The sequence below is a fragment of the Oxyura jamaicensis genome, chromosome 2 (assembly GCF_011077185.1).
Source record: "Oxyura jamaicensis isolate SHBP4307 breed ruddy duck chromosome 2, BPBGC_Ojam_1.0, whole genome shotgun sequence".
Classification (NCBI taxonomy): domain Eukaryota; kingdom Metazoa; phylum Chordata; class Aves; order Anseriformes; family Anatidae; genus Oxyura; species Oxyura jamaicensis.
The window spans coordinates 50,742,204-50,768,420 of record NC_048894.1 but is presented as its reverse complement, the minus strand read 5'-3'; the positions used below and the strand labels follow the sequence as shown (position 1 = coordinate 50,768,420).

General features: G+C 37.7%; 1 protein-coding gene across 2 annotated transcripts in view; it reads left to right on the top strand.

Annotated features, from left to right (window-relative positions):
* The window catches only part of CDKAL1 (CDK5 regulatory subunit associated protein 1 like 1), a 422,830-nt gene that overhangs the window by 149,772 nt on the left and 246,841 nt on the right, over positions 1-26,217 (top strand). For both annotated transcript variants that reach the window (XM_035316554.1, XM_035316555.1), the window contains one exon: positions 6,949-7,069. In XM_035316554.1, coding sequence (XP_035172445.1) covers positions 6,949-7,069 — 121 coding nt within the window. The remainder of the gene's footprint in view (positions 1-6,948; positions 7,070-26,217) is intronic.

The following is a 26,217-nucleotide window of genomic DNA, read 5'->3' as shown; positions in this document are numbered from 1 at the left end:
GCTTAGTAAATATACATATTTCAGCCTAATATCGTGTGTGCCACATGCTTAATAATATCCGCAGCTTTCTCTGAAGACTTTTCAAGTCTGCATAGTGTGGAAGATAATCCCTTTATGAAAGAGCTCTGCATTGTGGAGACAGGGCCAAACATACCACCTGCTATCAGCAACCTTATGGGACCAGTCATTTTGCCAAGAGCATTCTTTTTCCTGTGGTGCTGGAACATGCAGATGGGGGAAAATATCAGCCATCCTGACATCATTAGTCTGAATTATTCTCTGACTTGTGAATCTACCCAGTTCCTGCCTACACCAGTTGAAGGAGGAGTTTGACTTGCACAACGTTCCCACTTCTGCTGATCTAGGGGAGGAAAAAATATATTAATTGGTGATCAGGAGCAGAGCATATGTCCTCCAGTTGGGTTTGTTTTTCCTTTGAGTCTGTTCCCTGCGCTTACAAGAGGCAGGAAATCCCACGAATGACGCTCAGCAGTGTCACCACTACGTAGCTGATGTGCTGTTGGCTAGCTCGGGTGGGTCTGGGGGGAGCATTCACACAGCAAAGCCCTAAAGTGGGTTAGTGTCGTTGTTGTTTCTGCACTTGTCTGGCAGCATGCGATTGTTCTGGGGAGCTCGAGGATTCCTTTGCAGTCAGTCATGTCTGTGGTGGGACAGCTTGTTTGTGCTTCAGGGCAGGCAGAAAAGATGGGCACAAGGGGGCTGATTCCACAAAGGCAAACCAGGGCTTAGGGTCTAAGCTAGCTGTTAGGCAATTTGTGCTGCATCCTTGCATCTTAGGTGCTGTTTTTGTTAGTCCTGCCCAGAGATCCAAAATAACCCAAGGTCGTTTCTACCCAGTAGCTGCGGGGTTAGGACAACATCAATCTAAATAAAAACTTAATTTAATCTGGTATTAAAAGTTTTGTAACAGCTCCGGATTTGCCTCTTCTTCCTTTATTTTTTTTTTTATTTAATTTTCTTTGGCTCCCTTCTCTTTAACTTTTGCATGTTTCTGTTACTTTCACTAAAATTTTCTGTTTCTTTTTAACTCTTACATTTACTTGATCTTTCAGTTTTTATCACTGCTTTTGCTTCTTCCTTACACTTCTTCCTTTAGTTTTTATTTGGGCAAATTTACACCTTTGTTCTTTCAAATTGCTTTGCCTTCCTTAGCTACACTGCTCCTGTGTGCCGTTTTTCCAGTGCTAGCATTAAGGAAAGGAAACTCTTTATTCATCAAGAAGTGAATAAAGGTGGAAGGAAATGTGTGCAAGAGTAGATGATACAGTACTTAATCCTTTTCCCTCAAGATGCTGGAGAAGATCAAACAGGCAGGGGAGAGACAGCTGGGAGGTATAGAATTGTACATTGGCAGCCTTGTTGTGAGGAAAAAAAAGTGTCTTTCAGGAAATGGTGAACAACCCCTAAATATAATGATGTAACTGGGAAAGGGAAAGACCGAGTAACAGAAGAAGCTGAAAACAATAGAAATTGTTGCTGCCAAGGCTGGGGTTTCCTGCATCTTTGAGGATTTTCTTTAAACTTATGTTTTTGAACTCCAGATATTTGCACTGAACGTTGAAGGTAACAGCTAAGAAATAGTGCTCTGCATCAGGCTGGGAGCTGTTTGAATGGCACACTGTATTTCCAGCGGGGTGAGCAGGGAAGGAGGAGGGACTGTGGCTGGATGCCCTGTTCCGTCTTCCAGCCAGATATTTCTCAGCAGCTACTGAGGGGGGCCAGCCTGTGCATTGAATGGAGCGGGCTATGTTTGAAATACAGCGGGTCTATTAATATCTGACAGATATTTACAGCACTGATAGACAGTTCTTAAAGTTAACTAAAGGTGGCTGAGCCAGGCCAAGACTGAGCCAGACTGACTGGCAAAGCTGGCAAAACACCAGTTTGCCGGAACTGCAGTAGCTTCTGCAGGTCTAGGCTGTGGGGGTCTGCCAGTAGTCTAAGGATCAGAGCACATTTAATGTTATAGACTTAAGGCAAAGAAATTTAATTACCAGTTCCCTTCACATGCTCGTATTTCAAGTTCAGGCATTCTCTTATCGTGCTCCTGAAGCACACGCCACCCACAAAGGAAGGTATATGTATACGACATTAATATTATGGTACTTTCTTTGTATCCTTTTTAACAAGTGAAAATGAATGCCTTAAAAATACTTGCATTCTGCAGAGTGGTTTATCAATTTGACACATTCAAAAGCCTTTATTTAGTCTAACAATGGGATTTAATATCCTGATTTAATTCATTCCAACCTCGTATTCTGTGGTATTCAGTAATGTGAATTGTGTCCACTGGCTTGTATGTAAAGATGTTTCATTTTTAAGTGAGCTCTGAAAATGAGAGAGCTCTGATTCATTTTAAATTCTTTCTAGCTTGATTTCATTTACACTGCCTGTGAGTGATTTTGCTCTACAAGCTTCTTCACTGGGCATGGTTAGTACTATTCTTAAATTGTAATCTGCATTAATTATCTATTAGTTAGTGAATACCCGCTCTCAAGCATGACCTAAACCTTTAATTAACCTTTATCCAGTTTTAATATAATTTTATTTGCTTGTACACTGTGTGGAAATAGAGAAGTTATCTTTATGTCAGAACAGGTTTATGGTACTCAAATGTTTAGACTCTGGTCTATAAACAGATGCAGACTGGATGACCTGATGAGAACTGTTTGTCATTAAGCTGTATTTCAAAGCTTTCAGGGAGACATCAAAAAAGGATGGTTTGTTTGATATCTGAGATAGAGCATTCATTGTTATGGGAGTTGAACTATGATTAATCAGAAATGGTTTTCTACCAAACATTAAAAAGGAAAAGGAAAAAAAAAAAAAAAGAGATTACTCTTAGGTTTGGGACACCTGCTTTGTTGTTATCCTATCTGTTAGTTCAGAGAGAAGGAAGCTTAATCAGATACAGTGCTTTAGAAGGAAACCTCCATTGCAATGTTTTGCCCCATTCTTAGTTTTGAAAGGCGAGCCTAAATGAGATTTGAAATTATTGCTCTAGCTGTGATGCTTGATGTTGATGTGAGATTAAGGCTGGTCAGGCAATTAAAAAAAAAGTTGTTGTTTAGCCTTTTCCGTATTGAAGTTGACAAAATATTATTTTTAAGTTTTCTTGAAATAAGTATGGGGGAAAAAAAGATTTACAGCATGTGAAAAAGTATGATTCAATGTTTATCAAGTTATGCTTTATTAATAGCAACAATGCTGTAAACAGATGCTTTAGTGATTACTTAGAATGAAACAAAATAGTCCTTGTATGGAATAAAGAAAAAGGATCTAAGGTCACATACTGTAACAGGATTTCTCTTTTTTTTTTTTTTTTTTTTAATTATTATTATTAAGTGTGTCTGCAATACAAATTACTGTAGTTGGTTATGGATGTGTGGATGTGCTGCTTGCTTTCTGGAAGCACTAAACTTTCTGCTAAAGCTCATCTCTTAGTACTGCTGTTATTTTGTGTTTGTTTGTTTTGTTTTGCTGTGTTTTTAATCCTGTGGTGTCTGGAGTGAAAAGTTCGGGGATACTACCATACTTCAGTGACACACGGGTTTTGCAGCCTCATATTAACTTGAAATGTAGTGCCATTCAGAAGAAATAGGAGAAAAACTGTAGCCCTATGTGCTGTGAAAATAAGCTGCTGTGTTTTGTTCCCAGCCTGTAGACACCCTGAGACACCCAGCACTGTGCTGGGATGGGATGTTGCCATTTTTAATCCAGCTAGGGGGCTTCAAGTGATGTTCGTAGAAGCACAGAATAATCAAGGTTGGAAAAGACCTTCAAGGTCATGAAGTCCAACCATCCACTTGACCTACCGAGTCCCATTTTCAGGTCCCTTAGTGCATCGTGCAGTCTGGAGCTGTGAACCATTGAGTGGATCAAATGGGAGGTGGTAGCTGAGGTGGAGTTTCTTTCATCAATTAAGAAAGCCTCTGAAGGAAAGAGAGTCTGAGTCTGACGGATCCTCGTGCATTACATTTTACTTGAAAATGTCAGAGGATTTTTTTTCTAACATTTCTGGTAACCTACTGAACATCTAAAAGAAAGACTTAACAAGATTTTCTAGACTACTTTAGTGTGTTTTTTTTGGCCTGCTTTCCTAAGAAAATGGGGATTATAAAGTTGTGCTTCCCAAACAGGTTTGTCATTATATCCATTTCCCTCTCTCCTTGCCAGTTTTTAGGCCTTCAATAAATTTCAAGCCGTTTTGAGACAAGTTGTATAGCCTAAAGGATATTATTTCTCCAGACATTCTGTGAAAAAGTTTCCTTGTTTAATGTTCCCAGCATGGGAAAGGCAGAGCATGAGCTAAATTCTAACTAGACAACAATAATTCACTGGGCTTTGTGAGGGAACAAATTCAGAGGAGATCAAGCTCCATTGATTCTGCTGAGACACTAATTGCTGGGGAGGGCAGTTTCTTTTTTTCAAAACAAAACAAAACAAAACAACAACAACAAAAACCTTCATCATGGTGGTCTGACTGTAGTTCTAAATGTAAGAATTTTGAATTTTGTGTGGTTGTTGTTTTTAAGCCTGATTATTTAAGAATACTGTAAATTGTTCAACGATATTTTCAACCATAAATCTAAACACATTTTTAATATGGTAAGACAACAAGTACAGTTTTAATATGGGAAGACAACTGAACATTTAAAAACTAGATAAACTGCCTTGTTCCAAATAAACTGCACTGTTAAGAAATACAAAAAGGAATGTTCTCTGTTTCTAGTTCAATTTGTATGCCTATGATAATGCAATCGCTTTTTGTTATACAAGTAAATAAAATGGTGTCATGCTTGTGACTCCTTAATGAAGCATTAGATTTGAAAATGATTGTATTGTGAGACAACGATATTGCTGGTATTGTCATGAAAAGAGAGAAATGAATAATTTAGTGAATGTTCATAGCACAAGTAGCATATTTCTAAGTTCACAGCAGGATGTAATGAAATTTCTCCCAAATGCAACTGCAAAAAAGTAAACCTTCATTTACTGTTACTGACATCTCCTTTTAGTATTAACCATTATGATCTCAAGCCAGATCTGCTTGCTTCTTCAGTAGATCAAACTTTTGATCAAGAATTTCGTATGCATCTTAAGAAGTCTAAGACAGGACACCAAAAGCAGTTGCCTGTCTGTTGTTACTGTTGCTGTGATAGCACAGAAATAAATTCAGAGTATGAATTTATTAATATTATTAATAAATTAACGAAAATCTCTTTGAAATAAGTAATGTAGAAAGACTGTAACTGATGGATGAATCAATTTTGCAAATAGCTGTTGGTAGCTCCAGCTAGTGGATTTGGTTGAGCATGGTTTCCAGTTGGTCTGAGTTTGATAGGTAGATTGCAGTGCTAAATGTAGTTCAGCTAGTGCTTCATGCATGCTTTCTGTTCCATCTGTCCTCCCTACCTGACCTTTTTAAGACATTTTTTTTTCTTAAATTCTATGTAAGGAATATTCCTTACATATAGTAGCTATTCCACATTTTCTAGCTGTAGTTACATCATGTATTATTAAAGAGTTTTTCAGCTTCAAGGGATATATGCTGCTTCCCTTTCCTTCACTCCAAGTGGTGGTCCCTTTCCATGTCTTGTTAGTTATCTAGCATTGATTGCCCTTGCTGTCTGTTATGGTCTGTTCTGCTTGGGCTTTTTGAAGTAACTGATGCAAGCTTTCTGTTTTTTCAACTGGGGATATTTTACCCTAAGTCTTGCAATAATGTACACTCACTTGCTTTTCTTCTTCATTGTTAGATTTTGCTTCAGATTTGTTACTGAAGACTGTCATTTGTGCTCTTAAAATATATTTTAGTAAGTAAGCGGTATCATTGATGTACTGTTGCAGGCAGTTGGTGCTAGTACCTGTATTTGGCTCTCAGGATATTATTGTTTTCAGGAGAGGAGCTGTGGGGCGGTTACCTGACCTGCAGTCTCCTTGGGGTGGGAGGAATGTGCTCCGGGGCTGTGTATGTGATCACCTCTGTAAGTCTAGGGCAGTAAGAGTGGGATGATCCCTTCCCTCCTTCTTCAGTTCATTGGTTTTAGCCTCTTTCACTTAGGGTCACTAATGCAGTAGATTTGTTGTTTATCAGGGTCTTAGCGCAGCTGCTCTGCATGTGTCTGCGTACTCAGCTGGCAACAGAACTCTCTCAATGACCTGCAGGAAACAAGATTTGTAGGGAAAGAGCAATGCTGTCAGGGTAATATGCCACAGGAAGAGAACAGCGGTTAAGGGGAAAGTTGTCTCTGGATAGCAAAGAATTTGCAAATTAAAATCCTGGATAATTGTAGAATAGGGGTAAGATAAACAGTGAGTGCCTCCTCCCAAAGCTCTCTACTGCTCAAAAACCCTTTTTGGTTCTACCCCATCTTCCTTGCTAGAATTTAACTGGGGAAGCCAATGCCGACTGTAAATCTTGCTTGTCGGTTTAGCCATGAACGTCTTAGCAGGATACACTTCAGAGTACTTCCTGTCAGACTCGTATAGTCAGGCAACTTAAATATGTTGGTTCTCCATAAAATAAGCTTTAAAAATGTTTAGGAGTCATTTTGCTTCCTACTGATCTAGTTTTTGCATTAAATTTGTGGAAAAATTATTTGAATTCTACCATGCTACTTATTTAAATATTAATATGTTGATATTTGCTTGGGAATCTTAAAATGAAACTGCTTAGATCATTTTAATTGAATAAACAAAAAAATGCAAGCGTGAAAAGATAATTGGATGAAATAACTTGTTCATTTTAACATGATTTATTTTACCTGTCATTAACTCTTTTTAAATGCTCCAGCTGGTGGAAATAAATTATTATATCTTATTCTCATTTTCAACTTTTGAAGTATAAACACTGCTTGTGAAGAAAAACAAATCAAAACAAATATTGTACTTTGTACTCACTGCATTTTTGTGCTTCATTTGAAGGTCATTCTGTGAGACTGCTGGGTCAGAAAAAGGATAATGGAAAACGTTTGGGTGGAGCACGACTGGACTTGCCAAAGATCAGGAAGAATCCACTGATAGAAATCATTTCCATCAATACAGGGTAAGAATCTTCTAAACTTATGAAATATTCAGGACTGCTGAGGAATTCTGTTTATCTCTTTCTGTAGACCTGGTGGATAACTTCTAAGTTACACAGGAAGAGGAAGGATGACCACTTGTAAATAGTAAATGATTTCAAATCACATTCTTACTGGAAAATAAATCTCTGCTTTTTTAGGTGCAAGACAACAACTTCTGCTGTTGAGGGCTGCATTCAGTCACACAGTCCTCTTTGTTCATCTAACTGTTTCACAAAAGAAAAAAATCCAAAAAGCATTTCGAGTTCTTTTTTTTTTTTGTTTCTTGTTCTTTCTTTTCCCTTATCTCTTTTGTCTTATTTCTCTGGAATATCATTTGTAATTTACTAAGATCCATAAACCTGATTGTCAACCCAAATGTATAAATGGCTAAATTAGATATATTTGTTTTTGCCCCTCTAATATGTTTCTAAGAGTTTCCATGCTCATCTTAAAGCCTTTGCTTTGTTTGAATAAACTAGTCTTTGCCTATCAAGCAACTGTAGATGCCTATTTCTCTATAAGATTATGAGAATTTTTATTCTCTTTACTTCTGCTCTTAGGAATTCCATCTGTAATCTCCTTTCCCTTGATGCTTTCCTTTTCTCCACTCAGTTATCTACCATTTGGTCAGTTTTCTAAAAACACAAACAAAAGTCCCCTATTAGTCTTCCTATTTTTCCCATCTTTTTCAATTTACACAGTAATTTCCCAGCTGGTGAATATAAAATGTGCTACTCTAGGCATCCCAGGTAGGCGAGAACTTACTGTCTAGAGGACAACAACAACAAAAAACCACAGTGGTAGACCTTAGCTCTTGTTTTGAATTTAGTCTAGCACTTTCATAAATGTCTCGTAAACAGTTTAGCTACTATCCCTTATTCTTTCTTTTCTTTACATAATCTTTCCTTCATAATTTGATGTAAAAGCTAGTGTTCTATTTAGAACAGAATATCAGTTCAAGACGTAATGTGGTTATTTTTTTTTCTTCCTCTGACAATAAATGTATGGGTGACTTTTTCATATTTTTGTATTGTAATACCTTTTTAACCTGCAGAGTCATGCATTGATTGTTTTTGAAGTCTACATATGAACTCTTCTGGTACAGTTATTAGAAGTGTTCTATTTTTTTCTTTCCCTGTTGTCTTTCCTGTAGATGACTTTTCTGTGCCTGTGTGATCAAAATCCTTTTCATAATTAAAAACAAGCAAAGTATTCTTTTATATTTGGTTATGCCTAAGTTTCAGATGATAGCCACTTTTCTTTTCCATTGATATTTATAACAATCTAATGTCTAGGTGTAAATGTCAAGGTTGTAAACTAATTTATCTATGGTCTTGCTTATGTATCTTTTGATTTCTAATAGTACATTGAAGATGGTACTGGAAATAGGTTTTACAAGGTTATTGCTAGCCAAAATATAGAAGTTAATAGAAACAGGCTACTGTAGGGTATATATACTTACCCTGATGAATACCAGCAGCTGATGAATACCAACATACCAACCTTTTTTTTTTCTTTTTACAGATTTAAAAAAAATTGTTCTTATGTTTCATATTGGTTAAAATAAACAAAAACCCTACAAACAAACAAAAAAGCTATTTTAAAAATGATCAAACTGCAGGCTATTAACATCTTCCAAAGATGTTACCTTGGGAAGACCTTTTATTTAGGACATGACAGTTTACAAACTCTTATTACTTTTGTTATTGCTGTTTTTAGGTCAATGTGATATGTACTTCCTACTGTAAAATAACCTAAAAAATAGTAGAAGCCACAAAATAGATATATTTCATGGAGAATTAAGTCAAATATGGACCAGAGATTTGAAAACAGTGAACACACCTCAGTTGTATAAGGCAGCTGAATTACCTTGCATCCTATTCTTTATTACAGAGTATGCTCAGGGAATCCTTTCTCTGTTGAAATGCAGGTTATTACTTTTTTATTTCCTTCTCTTCCTCTCTCCCCCTGTGTATTGCAGGTGACTTTCTTGGTTACTAGCATGGGGTTTGAAGATTAAACTGTAGCTGTACAAAGGCAACAGCATTCGGTTTTCTCACATGGGAAAAATATAACCAGTGAAGAACAAGGCACAGTATCTGAAACAGGCATGCTAAATCCAGGGAAGGGCTGGGGATGCAGGCCTGAGCTCCTCACCCAGAGGGGTCTGGTGGAGATGGCAGCTGGGGCTGGTTGGGGCAGTTAAGGCCTGTTGGTGCCCTCAGGGCTGTGACAGATGGTGGTGTTACCATTTAGTCTGGGTCTTAACGGGCTCTCTGCCTTTTCTGAGAGGCTTGTTGGGACGTGTGCATCCCTCAGCCCCAAAACACTGGAGTCATTGATGGCTCATGCTAACCCCTTTCCTTCTTCAGTAATACAAATAACTTTATGTATGTGGACACCTGCCAGCTGGAACTGTTCTTCTGAGAGTGCAGGAGCGCCAGTTTATTTCTGGGAGTCTGTAAGCTTGCTGGCTACAAGAATCAGAGATATCATAATTAAGCTGTGTCTGAGAACGTGGGCACAGTTGAAATGCAAAAAAAAAATAAAAATATCAGATTTTAAGATTTGATTCTTAACTCAAGATGGTGTCAAATTCTTCCCAGTAATTCTGACTGGGGGCTTCTACTTATTGATTGTTTTTTCCCTCAAGCATGCAGGAGAAAAAATTTCCTGTCCTGAAAGATTCTGTCCTTGTATAACCATAAACTTTTTTCTTGCCCATGCGTGAATGCATGCACACTCATGCATGCATCCCTTTCAATGTTAGTTTTCCCTGGACTGCTGTTGTACATGAGCCTGCTCAGCTGTTCTGTCTAATGAATCATCTGTCCTGCCAAGGGACAAAGACAGTGTCTCCTCTAGAGTATGCAGTCAGTAATAATAATAATAATAAAACAAAACAAAATACAGAAGATGGAAAACGCACACAAATTAGATATTCCATATCTGTGGAGATAAGTGCTGCACCACCCGTTGTAAGGCAGCTCAGGGTTCTCACACAGTAGCACATTTATCCTTAAAATGCTGTTGCTACATCTTTAAAAGGACCTAATCCAACATTTGACTTTTTTTTTTTTTTTTTCTGAAATTTTTCTTTTAAGTATGGTTGCTCTGAGGTTTTCTGTTTTCTCATTTAGAAATCCAAGCTATCTTTATCTGTTTAATTTACCATGGCGGTTTGTGATTCTGTCAATAAACTGTGACCAGAGAGAACCTTGCAACCCAGGAGCAATGTTTCAGAGTTCTTGAGTCTGTTCCCAAAGTCTCTGTGGTGAGTACCACAATAGGGGCACAAAAGACTTACCAGACGTCCCTGCCACGCTAATATACATCAATGAATCTTAACTTTTCCATGTGTCAAGTACCTCCATAATCTTCCCCTAGTGAAAAATGTCTGTTCCTATACTGTTTGCTTTTACCCATTATCGCTTAGAAAAAATACTTCAATATTTTCCATATCAATCATTATTTTTTTCTATGGAAAAGGCTCTTAATAAAAATCCACAATTCTAGCAGAGTTTGGATAGTTGTGTTGGTATCTAGCAAGTTCTGTGGTAATATTAGTAGATTGGAGCCTAAATTAATTCTCTATTTCATAGCTTGGACTGTTCATTATTGATGTACCTGTGTTGATGTACCATGGCCTTAGCTCCTCTATCCTAAGTATACCCATGTACACTTGAGGTATGATTTTATTTGTGCTTTGTCTGCTTAACAACTTTGTTGCTGACATGGACAGTGGGATTGAGGGCACCCTCAGCAAGTTTGCTGATGACACCAAGCTGTGTGGTGTTGTCAACGTGCTGGAGGGAAGGGATACCATCCTGAGGGACCTGGACAGGCTTGAGCGGTGGGCCCATATGAAACTCAAGAAGCTCAACAACGCCAAGCCCAAGGACCTGCACGTGGGTCTGGGCAGTCCCAAGCACAATAGAGGCTGGGTGGAGAATGGATTGAGAACAGCTGTGAGGAGAAGAACTTTGAGGTATTGATGGGAAGCTCAACATGAGTTGGCAATGTGCACTTGCAGCCCCAAAAGCCAACCATATACTGGGCTACATCAAAAGACTTATACTTAGCAGGTCCAGGGAGGTGATTCTCCCCCTCTACTCTACTCTTGTGAGACCCACCTGGAGCTCTGTGTTCAGCTCTGGGGCCCCCACCATAAGAAGGACGTGGACATAATAGAACAAGCCATGAGGGTGGCCATAAAGATGATCAAGGGACTGGAGCACTTCTCCTATGAAGACAGGCTGAGGGAGTTGGGGATGTTCAGCCTGGAGAAGAGAAGGCTCTGGGAAGACCTTATAGCGGCCTTCCAGTACCTAAAGGGGACCTATAGGAAAGCTGGGGAGGGACTCTGTCAGGGAGTGGAGTGATAGGACGAGGGAAAATGGCTTTAAGCTGAGAGAAAGTAGATTTAGATTGGATATTAGGAAGAAATTATTTACTCAGAGGGTGGTGGGGCACTGGAGTATGTTGCCCAGAGCAGCTGTGGATGCCCCATCCCTGGAGGTGCTCAAGGCCAGGCTGGATGGGGCTTTGGGCAACCTGGTGTGGTGGGAGGTGTCCCTGCCCATGGCAGGGGAGTTAGAACTGGATGGTCTTTAAGGACCCTTCTAACCCAAATCATTCTATGGTTCTGTGATCCTATGCCTTGGGAAGCATGAAGGGAGTACAGTATGAATTGTATGAGCTGGACATGAGCCTACACTACAAGCTACTGTTGGGTGGGTTGCACATGCATCCACTGAAGTGCTTTCTGTACTCTTAAGTTTCTGCCTTTTATTTTTTTCTTTTTTTCTTCTAGAGGAGGTAAGCTATTGTGCTGCTGATATAGCTGGCTAGAAAAGAAATCTGAGCACATACACAGGATGTTCAGAAACAAAAAGAGTGTGTGTGTGTTCTAGTCTAACTTGAGAGCTAAGAACTGTTAGAGTCCATGATAAGTTGCGCTGCGGACATACCCAAAGAGTCAGGTCTCTGTCCAAGAATCCTATTTTTCTCAGCCACCTGAAAAGACTTTGTGAATCCCTTGTAGTCTCATGGTCTTCACAGTCACTTTTTTCTGAGCTGAATTATTAAGCTACTCGTAGGTCAGGGAGCTATTTAACATTCCAAATGCAGATTGCTGGGCTGATATAACTCGAAAGGAGAAGATCCACATTGATGCCAACAGTACTGTGTTATTCAGTGGATACTCTGAATGTTGAAGAAATGCAGACTTTCTTTTCAAGACTGGCCTTTCTTGCAAACGTGATAGAATATACATAGTAACATTCTTAGAAGCTTCTTTAGAAGTCCTTGATGCTTCTTGTTAGTTTTGTAGTATTTTTCTCTGTTGTGCTTTGAAGTTCTGTGTTGGTGGTCATTCAGAATGTTTCTAAGCTGATGATAGATCCAAGTATAGGAGAAGAATTTATATATGTATCTATATGTAGTTCTGCTTAGAGTACAGTTTGTGAATCAGGTGATCTAAAATTCATCATTAAACAGATAAGCTGTAGAGTTACTGTCATCAATCCTGACGTTCCCAGGCAAGAATATTTCACTGGTTATGAATTATGAAAGGTTAAAATTTTATGCTTTCATCATTTTCTGTCATAAGCAGTTTTTCAGTTTTACGATGAGTTAGGGAATATGAGGATTGAATTTTCTTCAAGAGTTGCATTTTAATTTTGTATGAGGTCACATAATATTCTCTCTATAATATTGCATTTCAGCATTTGTTTAGGATCAAGTAAAACTGCTTTTTTTTTAATTCTGCCCCCCCAAAACTTAAAATGAAATACTTTCAGCTCTATATTTTTAATGTCGATATGTGAAAGAAATATGTGATTTAGTTAACTTTTCCCACATTCTAAAATTCCATAGTGCTAGATGTTTTTCTCCTTGCTATTGATGGTTATTATCTAGGTATCTGTGATGCATTAGATAACAAAAAATGTAAAAAAAAAAAAAAAAAAATCTGAGAGATGAAAGTCTTTGGTTTTTATTTTGCTGTAGGTCATCATTGAATCAGCATATTTCAGACTGTTTCATTATTAAAAGTGGATCAGATTCCTTCTCTTTAATCACTGTTGACGGTTGATATCTCATGGACAAGAAATATCAGCAGCTTTCCACATAAGGCAGTAGATAGGGAGGCAGTGGCATCATCTCAGAAATAAGGGGCTTACAAACATAAAGATTGGGAATGAATTGTGTGTCTCTGTTTGCCTCCTCTGATGGAGGAATAATTACTGCTTTGGAGTCATTTGATGTCAGTACAATGGCAGGTGTGTAAATCCCAGTTAGAACAGTATTTATTCCTTCGCCAGCCTAAGGTTCTCCAGTGACAGAAATCGAGGTTCTTGGGCATGAAAAATAAATTAATCAGTGAAAAATTCATCTAGTTATTAATCTGAGAATGCTGAAATTAGTTAAGTGTTGACCAGGCTCAGATGTAGGATCAGAGCCTCAGGGACAAGTGACACAGGATTGAACTGCAGGGAACACAGAGCTGGGAGACTGCTCTGATGAATCTACCTTTCTTCAAAGTTTAGATTCTCTCTTTCATTTTTTTTTTGGCAGCTGGAGTAAGTGACTGGCTTTGAGATGCTTTTTTTTTTTTTTTTTTTTCCTTCATGTTTGTTCCATACGAGTTGTTCTTGTCCAGTTTTATGACTGGGATGCTGAGCAGCTGCCTTACAGCGGCTTGGGCTTGGAGTAATGATCCCACAATGTTCTGCTCAAGAGTGTCTGTCTTCTCCAGAAGTTGTGTGCTTTTCCCCTCCTGTTACAATACTGCTTTTCTATGAGACCAGTCTTACCCAGGCACATGGTTTAGTGGGTGATGCTGGTGGTAGGGGGATGGTTGTACTTGATGATCTTGGAGGTCTTTCCCAACCTTGATGATTCTATGATCATAGTGACTGCAGATCTACACAGTCATTTGGCACTGTACAGCCCCCTGTAAGAAATGGAATGTGGTCATAAACCAGGTGGAAGTGAGTTATTAAAAAAAAAAAGTCACTCGGTGTTTATTAACCGCTGTTGATTAATTTGCCGTGGTCCAGCCTGGCTGAAGACCAATCATCTCTTATTTGAAAAGGCTATTTGACAAAGTAGTTTATAGATCAACTAGTATGCAGAAGAATTTTTCTAATTAGGGTAGCAAATTACTATTTGGTAATAGCCTTAAAGAGGGGCCCTGGTTGTAACTGTTAGATTCCTGACCTCTTGCAGTTGCCTGTTCTGTGTGTCCAGATTTTTGGCTAATTGAACAGTGGAGCTAGATTTTTACCTTTTTATGCCATTCAGCAAACATTATTGGTATCAGTGGGTCTAGCTCTTAGACGTGATGTGAATTCACAAAGCATTTTGGCTTCTCTATAGTTGGGATGAGTTTCCTAAAGGCACTATCTGGAAGCCATACCAAAATATCTTTGATTGCTCAGGCAAGGATATTGTTGCTTAAGTCTTAGAGCTTGTGAAACCTTTGCCCTCTTGTGCTGAAGTTAGTGGGATATTTGAGTAATAATCTGAAATTCAGTTTGGCGGAACTACCACTATTTATTTGGCTTTCTGTGTTTACTGATGTGAACTCCAATCTTTTCCTCAGTACAATATTTTCCCCAGATAAAAATACAAAGAGACATGGAAAACAGGCATCTTTCTGGTGTGCGAAAATTTGAATTACCTAGTATTTGACAGTGATACTTGTTTTTTTGTCAACTGCTGAAATACTTTTGTCTACTCAAGAGTCCCAGAATGTTTTCATCATTTCCATATTCTCCTGAAATGCTGCTGCATCCATCTTGAATGAATGGAGAGCCTGAACTACATATTTTGTAAAATCATTGACTGAATACTTACAGGATGAATTCCATGTCTTCAGTTTAATTGATTTAGTTTGTTCGTGAATAACCTACAGATTTTATGTATTTTAATGTTTAACCCTTCAAGATATTTAAGTGTATAATACCACATATCATATTTACTTCAAGATAAATGCTTGGAGCAAAATCCCAAGAGAATATAGTGATATGATTACTTTGGCCCTATCTTAGTCTGGAATATATAAATGGACACTTCTCATAACTGTTTAGCTTACCATCAGTGACATGACAGAGTTTATCATGTCAGTTACCCTCAGAAGGCATAGGAAGTAAAAATCTTGAAAAGATGCTGTATATACCTTTGAAAGGAAACCTCTCCACTAGAGCTTTTTTGGTTTTATTTTAATTGATATTTGCACGTACATATATTTAGATACCAGATGTACTATACACTAACCATGTATTCAACTGTGCACGTACCATGTATCAATCTGTTTTACTGGAACAATTCACAAAATAACTTTCATAATGAGAATGACAGGTGGCACAACTGTGTGCATCTATATGAGAAGACATTTTAATTTTAGTTGTAGCATCTGAAAAAGTATTTCAAACCTTGCAGAAATCACACTGCTGTAACAGGGAGAAAAGGAAAAAGAGTTGTTTACAACAGAAAATTTTAACAGTCTATTTTATTGCCTAAGGTCTCTTTCCACTGCAACTTACTGTAACTTGCATCCAAGCTTATTATTTCCTAATTAGGTATTTAAATAGAGTATTGATTACAACCTTTACACGATTGTGCTTTTTAAATTATTACTAATATTTTCTAATTACAATATTTCATGTTTAAAGAATGGGATATAAAATACAAATCTGCTACTGCATCTGTAGATGCTGTGTGGTAACAGTTTCACTGAGAGCATGGAAAAACTGTATTGTTTATCAGGAAGATGATTGGTGTGGATTACATTCTCATTTTACCAACTGTCGTGCTTGTAGTCATTTCAGCATCTCAGACCAGGTTAACTTTCAGTTCTCTGTGTCTGTTTTTCTGTATCCCCACTGCTGAGGATACGCCTGCTCACCTCTGCTTTCTGATCCAGAATAAGTGAAAAATACCATTTTTCTCACTAGTTCCCTTGAGCTGATTATGTAAAGGAGCAATTTAAGAAAACAGAAATGAAATCAGTAGGATTGGGGCCAGGAAATAATTGTTCCCTCCACCCTGGCTTGTAGCTTGACTTCTGTATTGCCCCAGACATCGAAGGCAGTCACAGCTGGTTCTGTAGGGCAGGCTCGTACTTTCTTCAGTATGAAAGAAAACCAAAAAATAACAAAAAACAGTCTCTAGTGTTTGTTTAGGGGCATTGTTCATATGTTGAAATCAACGGCTGAGGAGTTGCCCCTTTGGTTGTTTTGCTGTAGGCAGCTGCAGTCCTCCGCGTTTCGCTTTAGTTTCAGTCCTGGTCAACTTTGTTGGACTACCCGCAGTCAGTATGCGAACTCCCCTTCTGCTGCTGCGAACACGGAAGCTGTTGATGCCTTTAATTTCTCTTACTGTTGTATGTGGTCGTTTTGCCATTTGTACTGGTCTGTATTATACAAGATTGCTTTGAACAGTGAATACAATGTAGATGTTTTGCAGATGATCCCTCACAAAAAGAAAAACGTTTATACACAATAAGTTTATTATATACCTGTGTTCAGTATGTAATAAGGGTTTATACTTCTTACTATTTGACTGAATTAACACATCTTTTTTCTCATGTGGTTTATGATTTATCTGTCTGCTTTGTACACCTCTTCATTCTCATTTTTAATGTCTTCACTGTATGAAAACAATTCTTTGAACTTCAGTTCTGTCCTTGGGGTTTTAAGTATAGGACTTGTGAAACTCTTCAGCTACATCACCTAAATGTGATCACATGCTGTCTTAATTCAATGGCAAAGTAATCCTGAATTGGGTTTCTTTACTTTCCCTTTAGGGCTAGAGCACGATCCCTGCCAAGAGCCATTTTGAGATTGTGTGTTTTTGTTGTTTGCTTTGTTTTGTTTTTTAATAATTCGAAGGTCTTCAAAGATTTTATTCTATTTATTATTTTTGCCAGCACATCAAATACCTGCAGCTGTGCCATCATTCATGATATAGCACTTCAAAACTAGTAGTCCTTTCTCTGATGGTGTTTTTCAATGCTGGTATTAAACACTGTTTGAATGGATCTAGGACAAGTTTTTTTTTTTTTTTTTTTAACAATTTTTATTTTAATGAACAGCATACATTGTTTCCTATTGTAAGAAATGTTCACTCATTCAGCCAATCCTTCATTAAGTCTCTTGACATGTGACAGCTAAGACTTATTCCAGTAAATTGTTGTTTATTTGGCATTATTCTAGTACTCAAGATGGTATGTACTAGCAATTTCATCCTATTTGCTAATACTGCCACTTTCCTGTTTTGATGATGATGAATTTTGCTCCTGTTTCTTCGATGGTGCAATTTGATGACATGTCAAAGTACACTGGCCTCTACTCTGCATTATTTGTTCGGCTCCTTACGTAGTCCAGTCATATGCTGTTCTCATGCAGTGAGGTTTTTTAGTGAAGGCAGGACGTCCATGTTGGTAAAGTGAAGTTCTTTGCCGTAGGCAAAAACCATTATGACACACTGTTTGTACACAGCAAGAATTTCTGGCCTTGGTTTCTTGCTGTGCAATGTTTTGTGCTCGTACCACTTCGTGAGCACTCAGTTTCTGAAAAATGTGTGCATGTGAACAAGACTTCTTGAATTCTAAAACTAGTTTTTCTGCTTCTTGAAAACTTCCTCTAAGTCTACTGAGTGTTTTCTGAATTGAGATAGAACAAAATAGTTTTGATTGTTTCCATTTTTGCAAATTCACCTCCCTTATGTTATTTCCTTTCAGCCTCACAAATCTTAACTTTTTCTGCATGTAGTACCATAATGAGTTTAAAATTGGCATCAAATCTTCTCCTTACACATTTTGGTAGATTTCCTTTTGCTCTTCTTCATCTCATCTTCAGTAAATAATGCTATTTCACAGTTCATTTAGAAGATTCAGGAAGACTCAAAAGTTGCCAGAAATGGCTAAGGAATTTTCTGAACTACAGTACACCCCACAACTTGCAAGTCAGTGAGAAAAACAGCAGTAATCACATGCTCCAACTGCGTCATCTTATTAAAGCTTTGGGCAGCTTCGGGCATATTTGTGCTCCTTCGTCACTAGGTGGCTTCCCACACTGCGCAGTTGTGTTTCTGTTAACCCAATAGAAAGGTCACCAGAATTTAACTCAATCCCCAGATTTTGAGTAAAACCGTGAGGGAAAAAGATGTGTGTGCAGGGAAACAAGCTCGATCTCCTTTTGTGTAGACACGATGTCTATTTTCCTGCAGTTTCAGATGATTCTTTTCAATACTACATTCCTGATTATCTTGAACAATGACCCAGAAAATGAGACCGCTTTAATGTACGAGAGTCTGATAACAAGGTGGCACAGAATATTGTAAGGGGACTTCCTGCCTGCCTTTTTGGTGGGTGCATACAAACAGAAGCACAGAAGTATTTTTGGATAACACAATGAGCTACGTATCCTAGTCCGCTTGGATGAGAAAAGATGGTCTTGAAGTTGCAGGCAATTTCATACAGCCTTATTTCTGATATCAGTGTTCTTTCTGAGGTTGGAAATGAATTTCTCCTTATTGAGAAAGGCGTTCATTTGCATCCCTTCTCTTAACGCCCACATGTATTTCCTAGGGGAAATCTGGCCAGAATCCTGAGAAACATTTTATTCGTTTCTCAGATTACAATAAATATTGAAAAATAACCTCATATGCCATACTTATAATTGATATTGTGTTGCCTTTAGTCCCAGCTTTTCACATAGAAAAATCAAAGCTAGAAAAACAAGGCAAGCACAAGAGAAAAAATTGCTCTGAAAAAATACCATCATTCAGAAAGTTAGTTTAAGAAATGCCTATGCTTTTACATACTCATAATTCTGGGTTTTTAATGGCCTGTTTTAAAGTGTTACACAACGTAAGTGTTTAAACTTAAGTGTCCGTGTCTTTACTGCTCAACAGCAGAATTGGATAACTTTGAGTTGCCTAATACTAATAAGCTCTTTTCCTTGTGTTGGTATGACTCTTAAACGTGAACAAAAATGAAAATGTGTCAAAGGGTCTGACTGAAGTGTGACTGAAGTATCTTGTGTGTCCTTATAGGTCAAGGTAGGTTTTTTTGAGACCTGACAGGGAAATGCCTTAAGGGATATGTAAAAAGAGGATTCAGAATTGGGTGATTTGATAGTGGAAACATCTTGTGCTTAGATTTGTTCTTAGGCTTGAGTTAGAGATAATTTTAATTAGAAAAGTTTTCCCTGAATAAGGCGGGTGGGCTACAAAAAAGATGTTGCATTATTTGTTAAACGCCAAAGTACGTGGAGGCAGTTTCTTGTGGAAATCTCATCGACTTGCCTGAATATTTAAGATTTGAAAAACAGTCAGGAAAAAGGTGATTTATCTGTAAACATCATTACGTGTTAAAAGTGAAAAATCACTGAATTAAGTGGATTTTTAAACAGAACAAACAAAAAAACCTGAAACACTGAATATTAAAATTGTGATTGGCAGGTAAAATAGGTGGCACAAAATCCAATGTAACATGTTGTTGATTGTTAATCCTAACATTATTTCAAGTGTTTTGTGTCTTTTTCATATGGTTTCCTAATTGTGTGTGTGCAGGGGTACATGGACAGATGGTAGGGGGACGGACGCAACTCAAAACAAGAAATGTAAAGCTACTCTTTGTATTGGTATTTTAATTCTGAAAAATTCTTACTGTTAGTGTTAATGAGGTCTCATGATTTACATATTCTTCTGCATTATTATTCTTGACTGTCACTCTTGAAATGCAATATATATACATATATATATATCAGTTTCCTAATTGTAAAAACAGGTTATACTGAATTTGTGCTTCACATAGTTTAATAAAATGTAAAACAGAGCAGATTTCTGTGCTCCTTTTGCTCTTACTCCAAGATGCGTTTGAGAAGAAATAGTATTTAAACCAAGAATAAGTCAGATTGGAAGAGGCACTTTAAGGGCTCCCTGCCCCCAGTTGTGGAATTTAGGCAATAAAATTTTAAATTTTTGTGGGAACATAACTTTTTCTCCAGCAGGGGGGCTTAATAAAAAGCTGTTGAAATACTTGCTTTAACTTCTTGACTAGCTGCTTTAACTTTTTTTTTTTTTTTTTTTTCCATGCACCAAGACTCATCTTATTCAATAAACCAAATATATGCTTTATCTGCTAGCACGAATGAGTTTTGGGTCCCTTCAGGGTTAAGATATTTGCCTGAAAGTTGCTGCTTTAGGACATGAGGATACTCAGAAGTATCCTTCTGCTGAGGTGTGTCTACACTCTTATACTGTAAAGCATCTTGCAGTAGTTCTTCACCGAATGGAGGGGGAAAAAAATAGGTCTGGACAGGCTGAAAGAAAAGGTAATTTCTTCCTTCCACAACTGTATACCAATTGTGGGATGACATGGAGGGCCATGTCTTATCTGTGGGGTTTTATCTAGAGGATGATTTATTTTCAAAAAACTGAAGATTTGAAAAGTGTCTGGAGACAGTTCCCAACTGATTCATTGTTGTATTTGGGATCCCTAAGTGAACCAAATTAATGCACTGCACCCAGTGAAAATCTTTAATGAATTTCCACTCTCTTTGCAGAGATTACTTGTTAATTCTATTATTCTAATTGTATTCTTGTTTTTGTTAAGTCTACTTGTAATAGAGAGGAAATAATGGTAAGACAAGACCACATACCCATATATAGCCTATAATAAAAAGTACATGTTTTTTCAGAGTTCTAGCACCTGTTGTGTTCCTTTGAAGAGTGAGACTTGCATAAATATTCTGTATTCTCTTCTGCTCGGATAGGTAGTAATAGTGTAAGACGTACAGAAGGCTTCAGTCAAATGCATTGACTACTGTGTCTAGAAAATCTAGTATTTCTAAGTATGCCTATGTAGTTTGGCTATAGTCTATAAAACTTGTGAGTAAGAGCTGCCTATGTCAGTATCTCAACTACAGTCCCTGAAGCCCTTTTCCTAAGCCCGATACAGGGCTCGTGACTCATCATTACACAAAATATCCGTACAAACATGAAAAGTCTTTATGTATTTTGTTTAAATATGGTTGGCAGGGTAGTATTAGCTCCTGTATATCATCATGCCCAGGAGGTAGGTCCTTAGACCTCTGTTGAATCTGTTTCCTTTTATTTCCTTCTTCAGGAATTCCTGTTGCACTGCTTAACAAGAATATGAATCCAGATGAAATGCCCCCAGAAGCATGTGCTTCTTTTATGAAAATTGGAACTCACTGTGTGTGGAGAGGGGATGATTCCTGTTAAGTTCCCTTCTTGCAGACACAACTGCAAGTCCAACGGCTTTCCTGTTTCCATTGCATATTGTTGCCAGGGAGTCTAGAAATCAGGTTATCCTGTTGGTGGGATTGTGGCAGTATTGCTTAAAATATGATTTATTCTTATAGATGGAATCTACTTGTCTTTTTTTTTTTTTAGGTAAATGTTTCTGCCATAGCTATATTTGGCTTTGATTTCAGGTAAAAGAAAGGTTACTCATGAGGGGAGAGGTGTCACTTCTTTGTTAAGAACTGACAATTTAATTTTTCATTTTAACATTTTTTTAATTATTATTAATGACTAGCTACATTATTTCTGTAGTAACAGTTGTTGTTGTTTTCAGAATTATTGTTGGTTGCCCCTTTTTTATGGAGATCTTTTTTTTTTTGAGTGACTGGGGACTTTAAGTCGAACTTTTAATTCCTGGTAAAATGTTGGCAGATTTAGGTCTTTACTCTGTATCTTGAGTACACTGAATGGAGGAAGATGCCTAAATGAATGCGTTGTGCTACAAGAAGTATCATTAATAGGTTGTTATTATGCCTCTGAAGCCTAATAATATCACCCACATACTTACATGATAATACTTATGTTGGTAAAGCACTAAATTTACTGTGGGATTAGCCTGAAAATATGGAGCTATTATATAAGTACCATTATCTTCTGTTTAAAGTGTTCAAAACACATTTATTTCTAGGCTTGTTTTCACAAAGAAACATACATTGTAAACATAAGCCAGCACCATGCCCTTGTGACAAATGCCAACAGCCTCCTGGGCTGCGTTAGGCAGAGCATCTCCAGCAGGTCATGGAGATAATCCTTCCCCTCCGCTCAGCCCTGGTGATGCACACCTGGAGTGCTGGGTCCAGTTTTGGGCTCCCCAGTGCAAGAGACATTGGCAAACTAGAATTCATGTATGTATATTTTGTGCATGTGTGTAAGGACAATAGAGCCAGGCTCTTCCCAGTGGTGCCCAGTGCCAGGACAAGAGGCACAAACTGGAAGATAGGAGGATCCCTCTTAACATCAGGAAGCAATTCTGTATTGTGTGAGCGACAGAGCGCTGGCACAGGTTTCTCAGAGAGGTGGTGGAGTCTCCCTCCTTGGAGACCTTCGGAACCCAAGTGGACACAGCCCTGAATAATTGAGTTGTCCCTGCTCTGAGCTGGACCAGATGAGCTCCAGAGGTCCCTTCCCACATCAGCCGTTCTGTGAAATGTAAATAAAAGCCCGTAGTAATGGAAAAGCACAGAAGGATTCAAAGACAAACATGATGGATGTTAATACCGTAGTTTAATACTAGTAGAGGCCTCCACTCAGAGGTAGTTGTAATTTGGCACTTTCAGTTTATGGTATTTCTTTTTAACTTTGGGTTCCTCATTCCATGCAGAATGCATCCCCATTTCCTGACTTAAAAGCATTTCCTGTGCAATGCTGTGCAATACTGTATGCCTGTTCAGTCTCCGGAAAGAGGAACTCTATTTCCAAATTCCTTGCCTGCTAGGCAGAGTGAAATATTCCCACTGGAAATATCCACCCCAAGCTTCTGTCTCTGTAGCTTAACATGTTGAATTTCATCAGTCTGACTTACAAGAAGACTTCAATGCTTTTTTTCTTTTCCTTTTCTGAATTCCTGCTTCAAAACATATGTTTTCTATTTTTCCTAAAGTAATCATGCAGAATTTTGTTTTTAGAGTTTATTTTCAAGACAGTAGATGAGAAGTAGAGTTCTTAGCTTTTTTTAAAAAGGAATTTTGTTGATATTTGTGTGGACTTTGTGAAAAGCAGCTATTTAAGCAAAGGTCAAGTACAAAATTGTCACTCATCACATGCTTATCTAACTTATTTTTAAACTAATACACAAGTGTCTAAGTATCACATGGTCTTTCTTGCATCACAGACTGGTGCCAGACTTGGTATCTTTTCTGTTTTTAAGAGATAAATGTCTAGTGGTTTTTGTTTTTAGTGAGTATGCTGTTTGTTATGTATATCATACGTTGTTGCTTAGCTTCTGAAGTTTAGTCATTTTGCAGAAGGTAGATTGAGTCTCCACAGTTCAAGTTGGTATTACACCGCATGCTACAGCGGGGGGCATGTTTACTGAAGGGTTTCTTTAGTCATCCACATTCCTGGTTTCCAACAGTTTGTTTTACATCGTTTGCTAAAGAGTTTAAAGAACTCCCTTTACTATTGGTGTAGAGAGTTTTTCTGCAAATTACATTTTCTAGATAAGCTTTTCCTTTCCAAAAGTATACATCATGCACCCATACCTCCTACTTAAAAAAAATAAAATAGTATAGTGCTTTAATAGAATTGCTCACACGTACTAGAACTTTTTTGCTGTAGGAGTCATTCTTTAGTAAAGTAAAATGCACTAACTTTTGTTTCTAACTTTACCACTTAAATGAGGAATAGTGTAAAGGAAGAAAGTTTTAAGTAATAGAGGGAAAACACTATTTCAGCTTAAGCTATGTAAGTATCAGCATCTTTAGGAAAGTTCAACTAAATAGTTCAGCACTTTTTAATGAATTAACTTACAGTTCTGTAATTCAAGACATCTGTTGTGACATCAGTGACATCTATTCACCATGCATGCTGTAAACATTTTAATAACATCTGAATTCAGACTAAAGGGTCAGTACTTTTGTCTCCTAGGCTTAGCCATTTTGCATGAATTGAAGGCATAAACTAATGTTTCACTTAGTCGTTTGTATCTGTAGTTTGTTGAGAAATGCTAGATTTACAAGGGAATCTTACTGTAACTGTAGCTGATCTTCAGAAGTGTTCCTTGGACATGCTAAAATCATAATCTAGTGTTGTTTTTTTTTTTGTGGAAACAGGCCAGGTACTCCAAGTCAGTTAGAAATACCTGTATGTAAAAGAACCAAAGTAATGAAGAACATGTACTGTTTACTGCAGTGCTGTTTAGTTCTTTCTTGTTTATAGAGGTTCCCTTTTCCTAAAGATGTTGTAGCCCCTCACGTGCTAATCATACATCCCTTGCGTCCATACTGAAAGCCAAGCTAGTGCGAATTGCATTCTCAAGACGCTTTATAACCAGCTAACATCTAACATAAGCGTTCTTTTGCACTTCAGACAGCTGCAAAACTTAGCTCAGGGACTGTAATGGGAATTTTGATCATTAAACTTAAACTAGGCCCTCCATCTAGATTACTGATTCATTCCACCCTACGTACTTAACAACCATTGCTTCTCTGAGAAGAGATACGATGAGAAAGTGTAGTTTGTAGTCAAATATGGGAGGGAAGCCATACCTTCCAATCAAATGGTAACACTTCAGTCAAAGAACAGAAAACATGTAACGTACTGTAAAATGATCTTGAAAAAGAGATGTAGGTGTGAAGTGATGGTACTTGCTGTATGTTTTTAGGTGCCATTTTAATGGCAATGGGAGCAGTCTGAAGGATTGTTTCATTATGGTTTCCTCATTCTTCATTCACAACATCACTTCTTTTGAACATGACAGCTTTGTATTAGAGTTCATCTTCTTTTCCCTTGTTCTCTAAATACAGTTTAACCTCTATTTTTTGTATCTAAACTGTCTTTAATATCAAAAATGCCATCTCTTTGAGGGTGGAGGGGAGGGCGGCAGGATGGCTGGATGAGGTAAGTAGGTGAGTATACAATTAATGCAGGTTAAAATAAGCACATTTTAACTAGGATTTTTTAGGATCTGTAGCTGCAAACATTTGTTTGAACATACATTGTTCATCAAAATGTTCCAAAAATGTTTGGGGTTGGAAAAGTGCCCTCAATCTGCCAACTGAATTTCAAATTGTACAAAAATAAGGATATTCTTGCTGAGAAATGGTGTGTAGGCTGCAGCTCTCTGGTACATTGTATGAAAACAGTGCTGAAACACAACAACCAAAGTAGATCTGCGTGTTTGCCCTATTCTTGTGTGTGGGGAGAAATACATCCTTTTGAAAGGATAAGACTCGCTCTGTCTGACAACTGTTAAAATACTGTGAAGGAGATTTTCAGTGTGAATTGATTTTGTTTCTTTAGCTGTACTTGAGACTTCCTGGCATTTGTGTTACAATGCCATTTTCCTTGTAGGCTGTTCAGCTGCATATGTTGGTCTAGTTCATGATTGTTTCTGCAAGAGCAGAAAAAAAAAGGCATTTTATGGTTTTAATAATGTAATTTCAATACATAAAGGTACAAGAATTTGGGCAAATACTTTTGGCAAAGTGATGGGTACCTGATTTGTGTATATTCTTTTAGATAGCACTTATAGCTAATCGATGCCTCATGAAAGTAACATTGCTATACCTATCTCCTGTTAGAACTCTGTCTGCTGTCACCCGTACTTTCTTTAGGAGCATCTAGGGGTTATCTTAGTTATATGTTGAATATTTTATGAGTATTGTTTACTAGTATATGTTGAATTGTATTCTTATGCAATTAATGTGCAGGTAAAACTAATGGCCCCACTTGAAGTATAATTGTGAAAGTAATACCATAAGTACTTGGTAGAAACAGTGGCTTTTTTGTGTTAGTCTAGATCAGCTGAAATGGCTTTGTTTTCCAAAAGGAATAATGCTCTTCTGAAAAGTGAAGTATAAAGAAAGAGACCCATCTCTATTAAGCCTACTGAGACAAGAAACTCAGAATCTGCAGTTTGTATAAGCTGCCGTAGACATGAGCAGATGCTCAATATGCTGTTGTGTGTGTTGCTGTTTATACAGTACATTCAGGTTTTCCTCCTCTGCTACATCAATTTCTTTGCTGCTTGTGATGCAGGTGTGTTAGCAGAGAAGAGTTTAGGATTCTTAAGTAAAGGGAATTTCTGTTAAGTGAATTCACATGTTTAAATGTGGCCAGATATAACAAA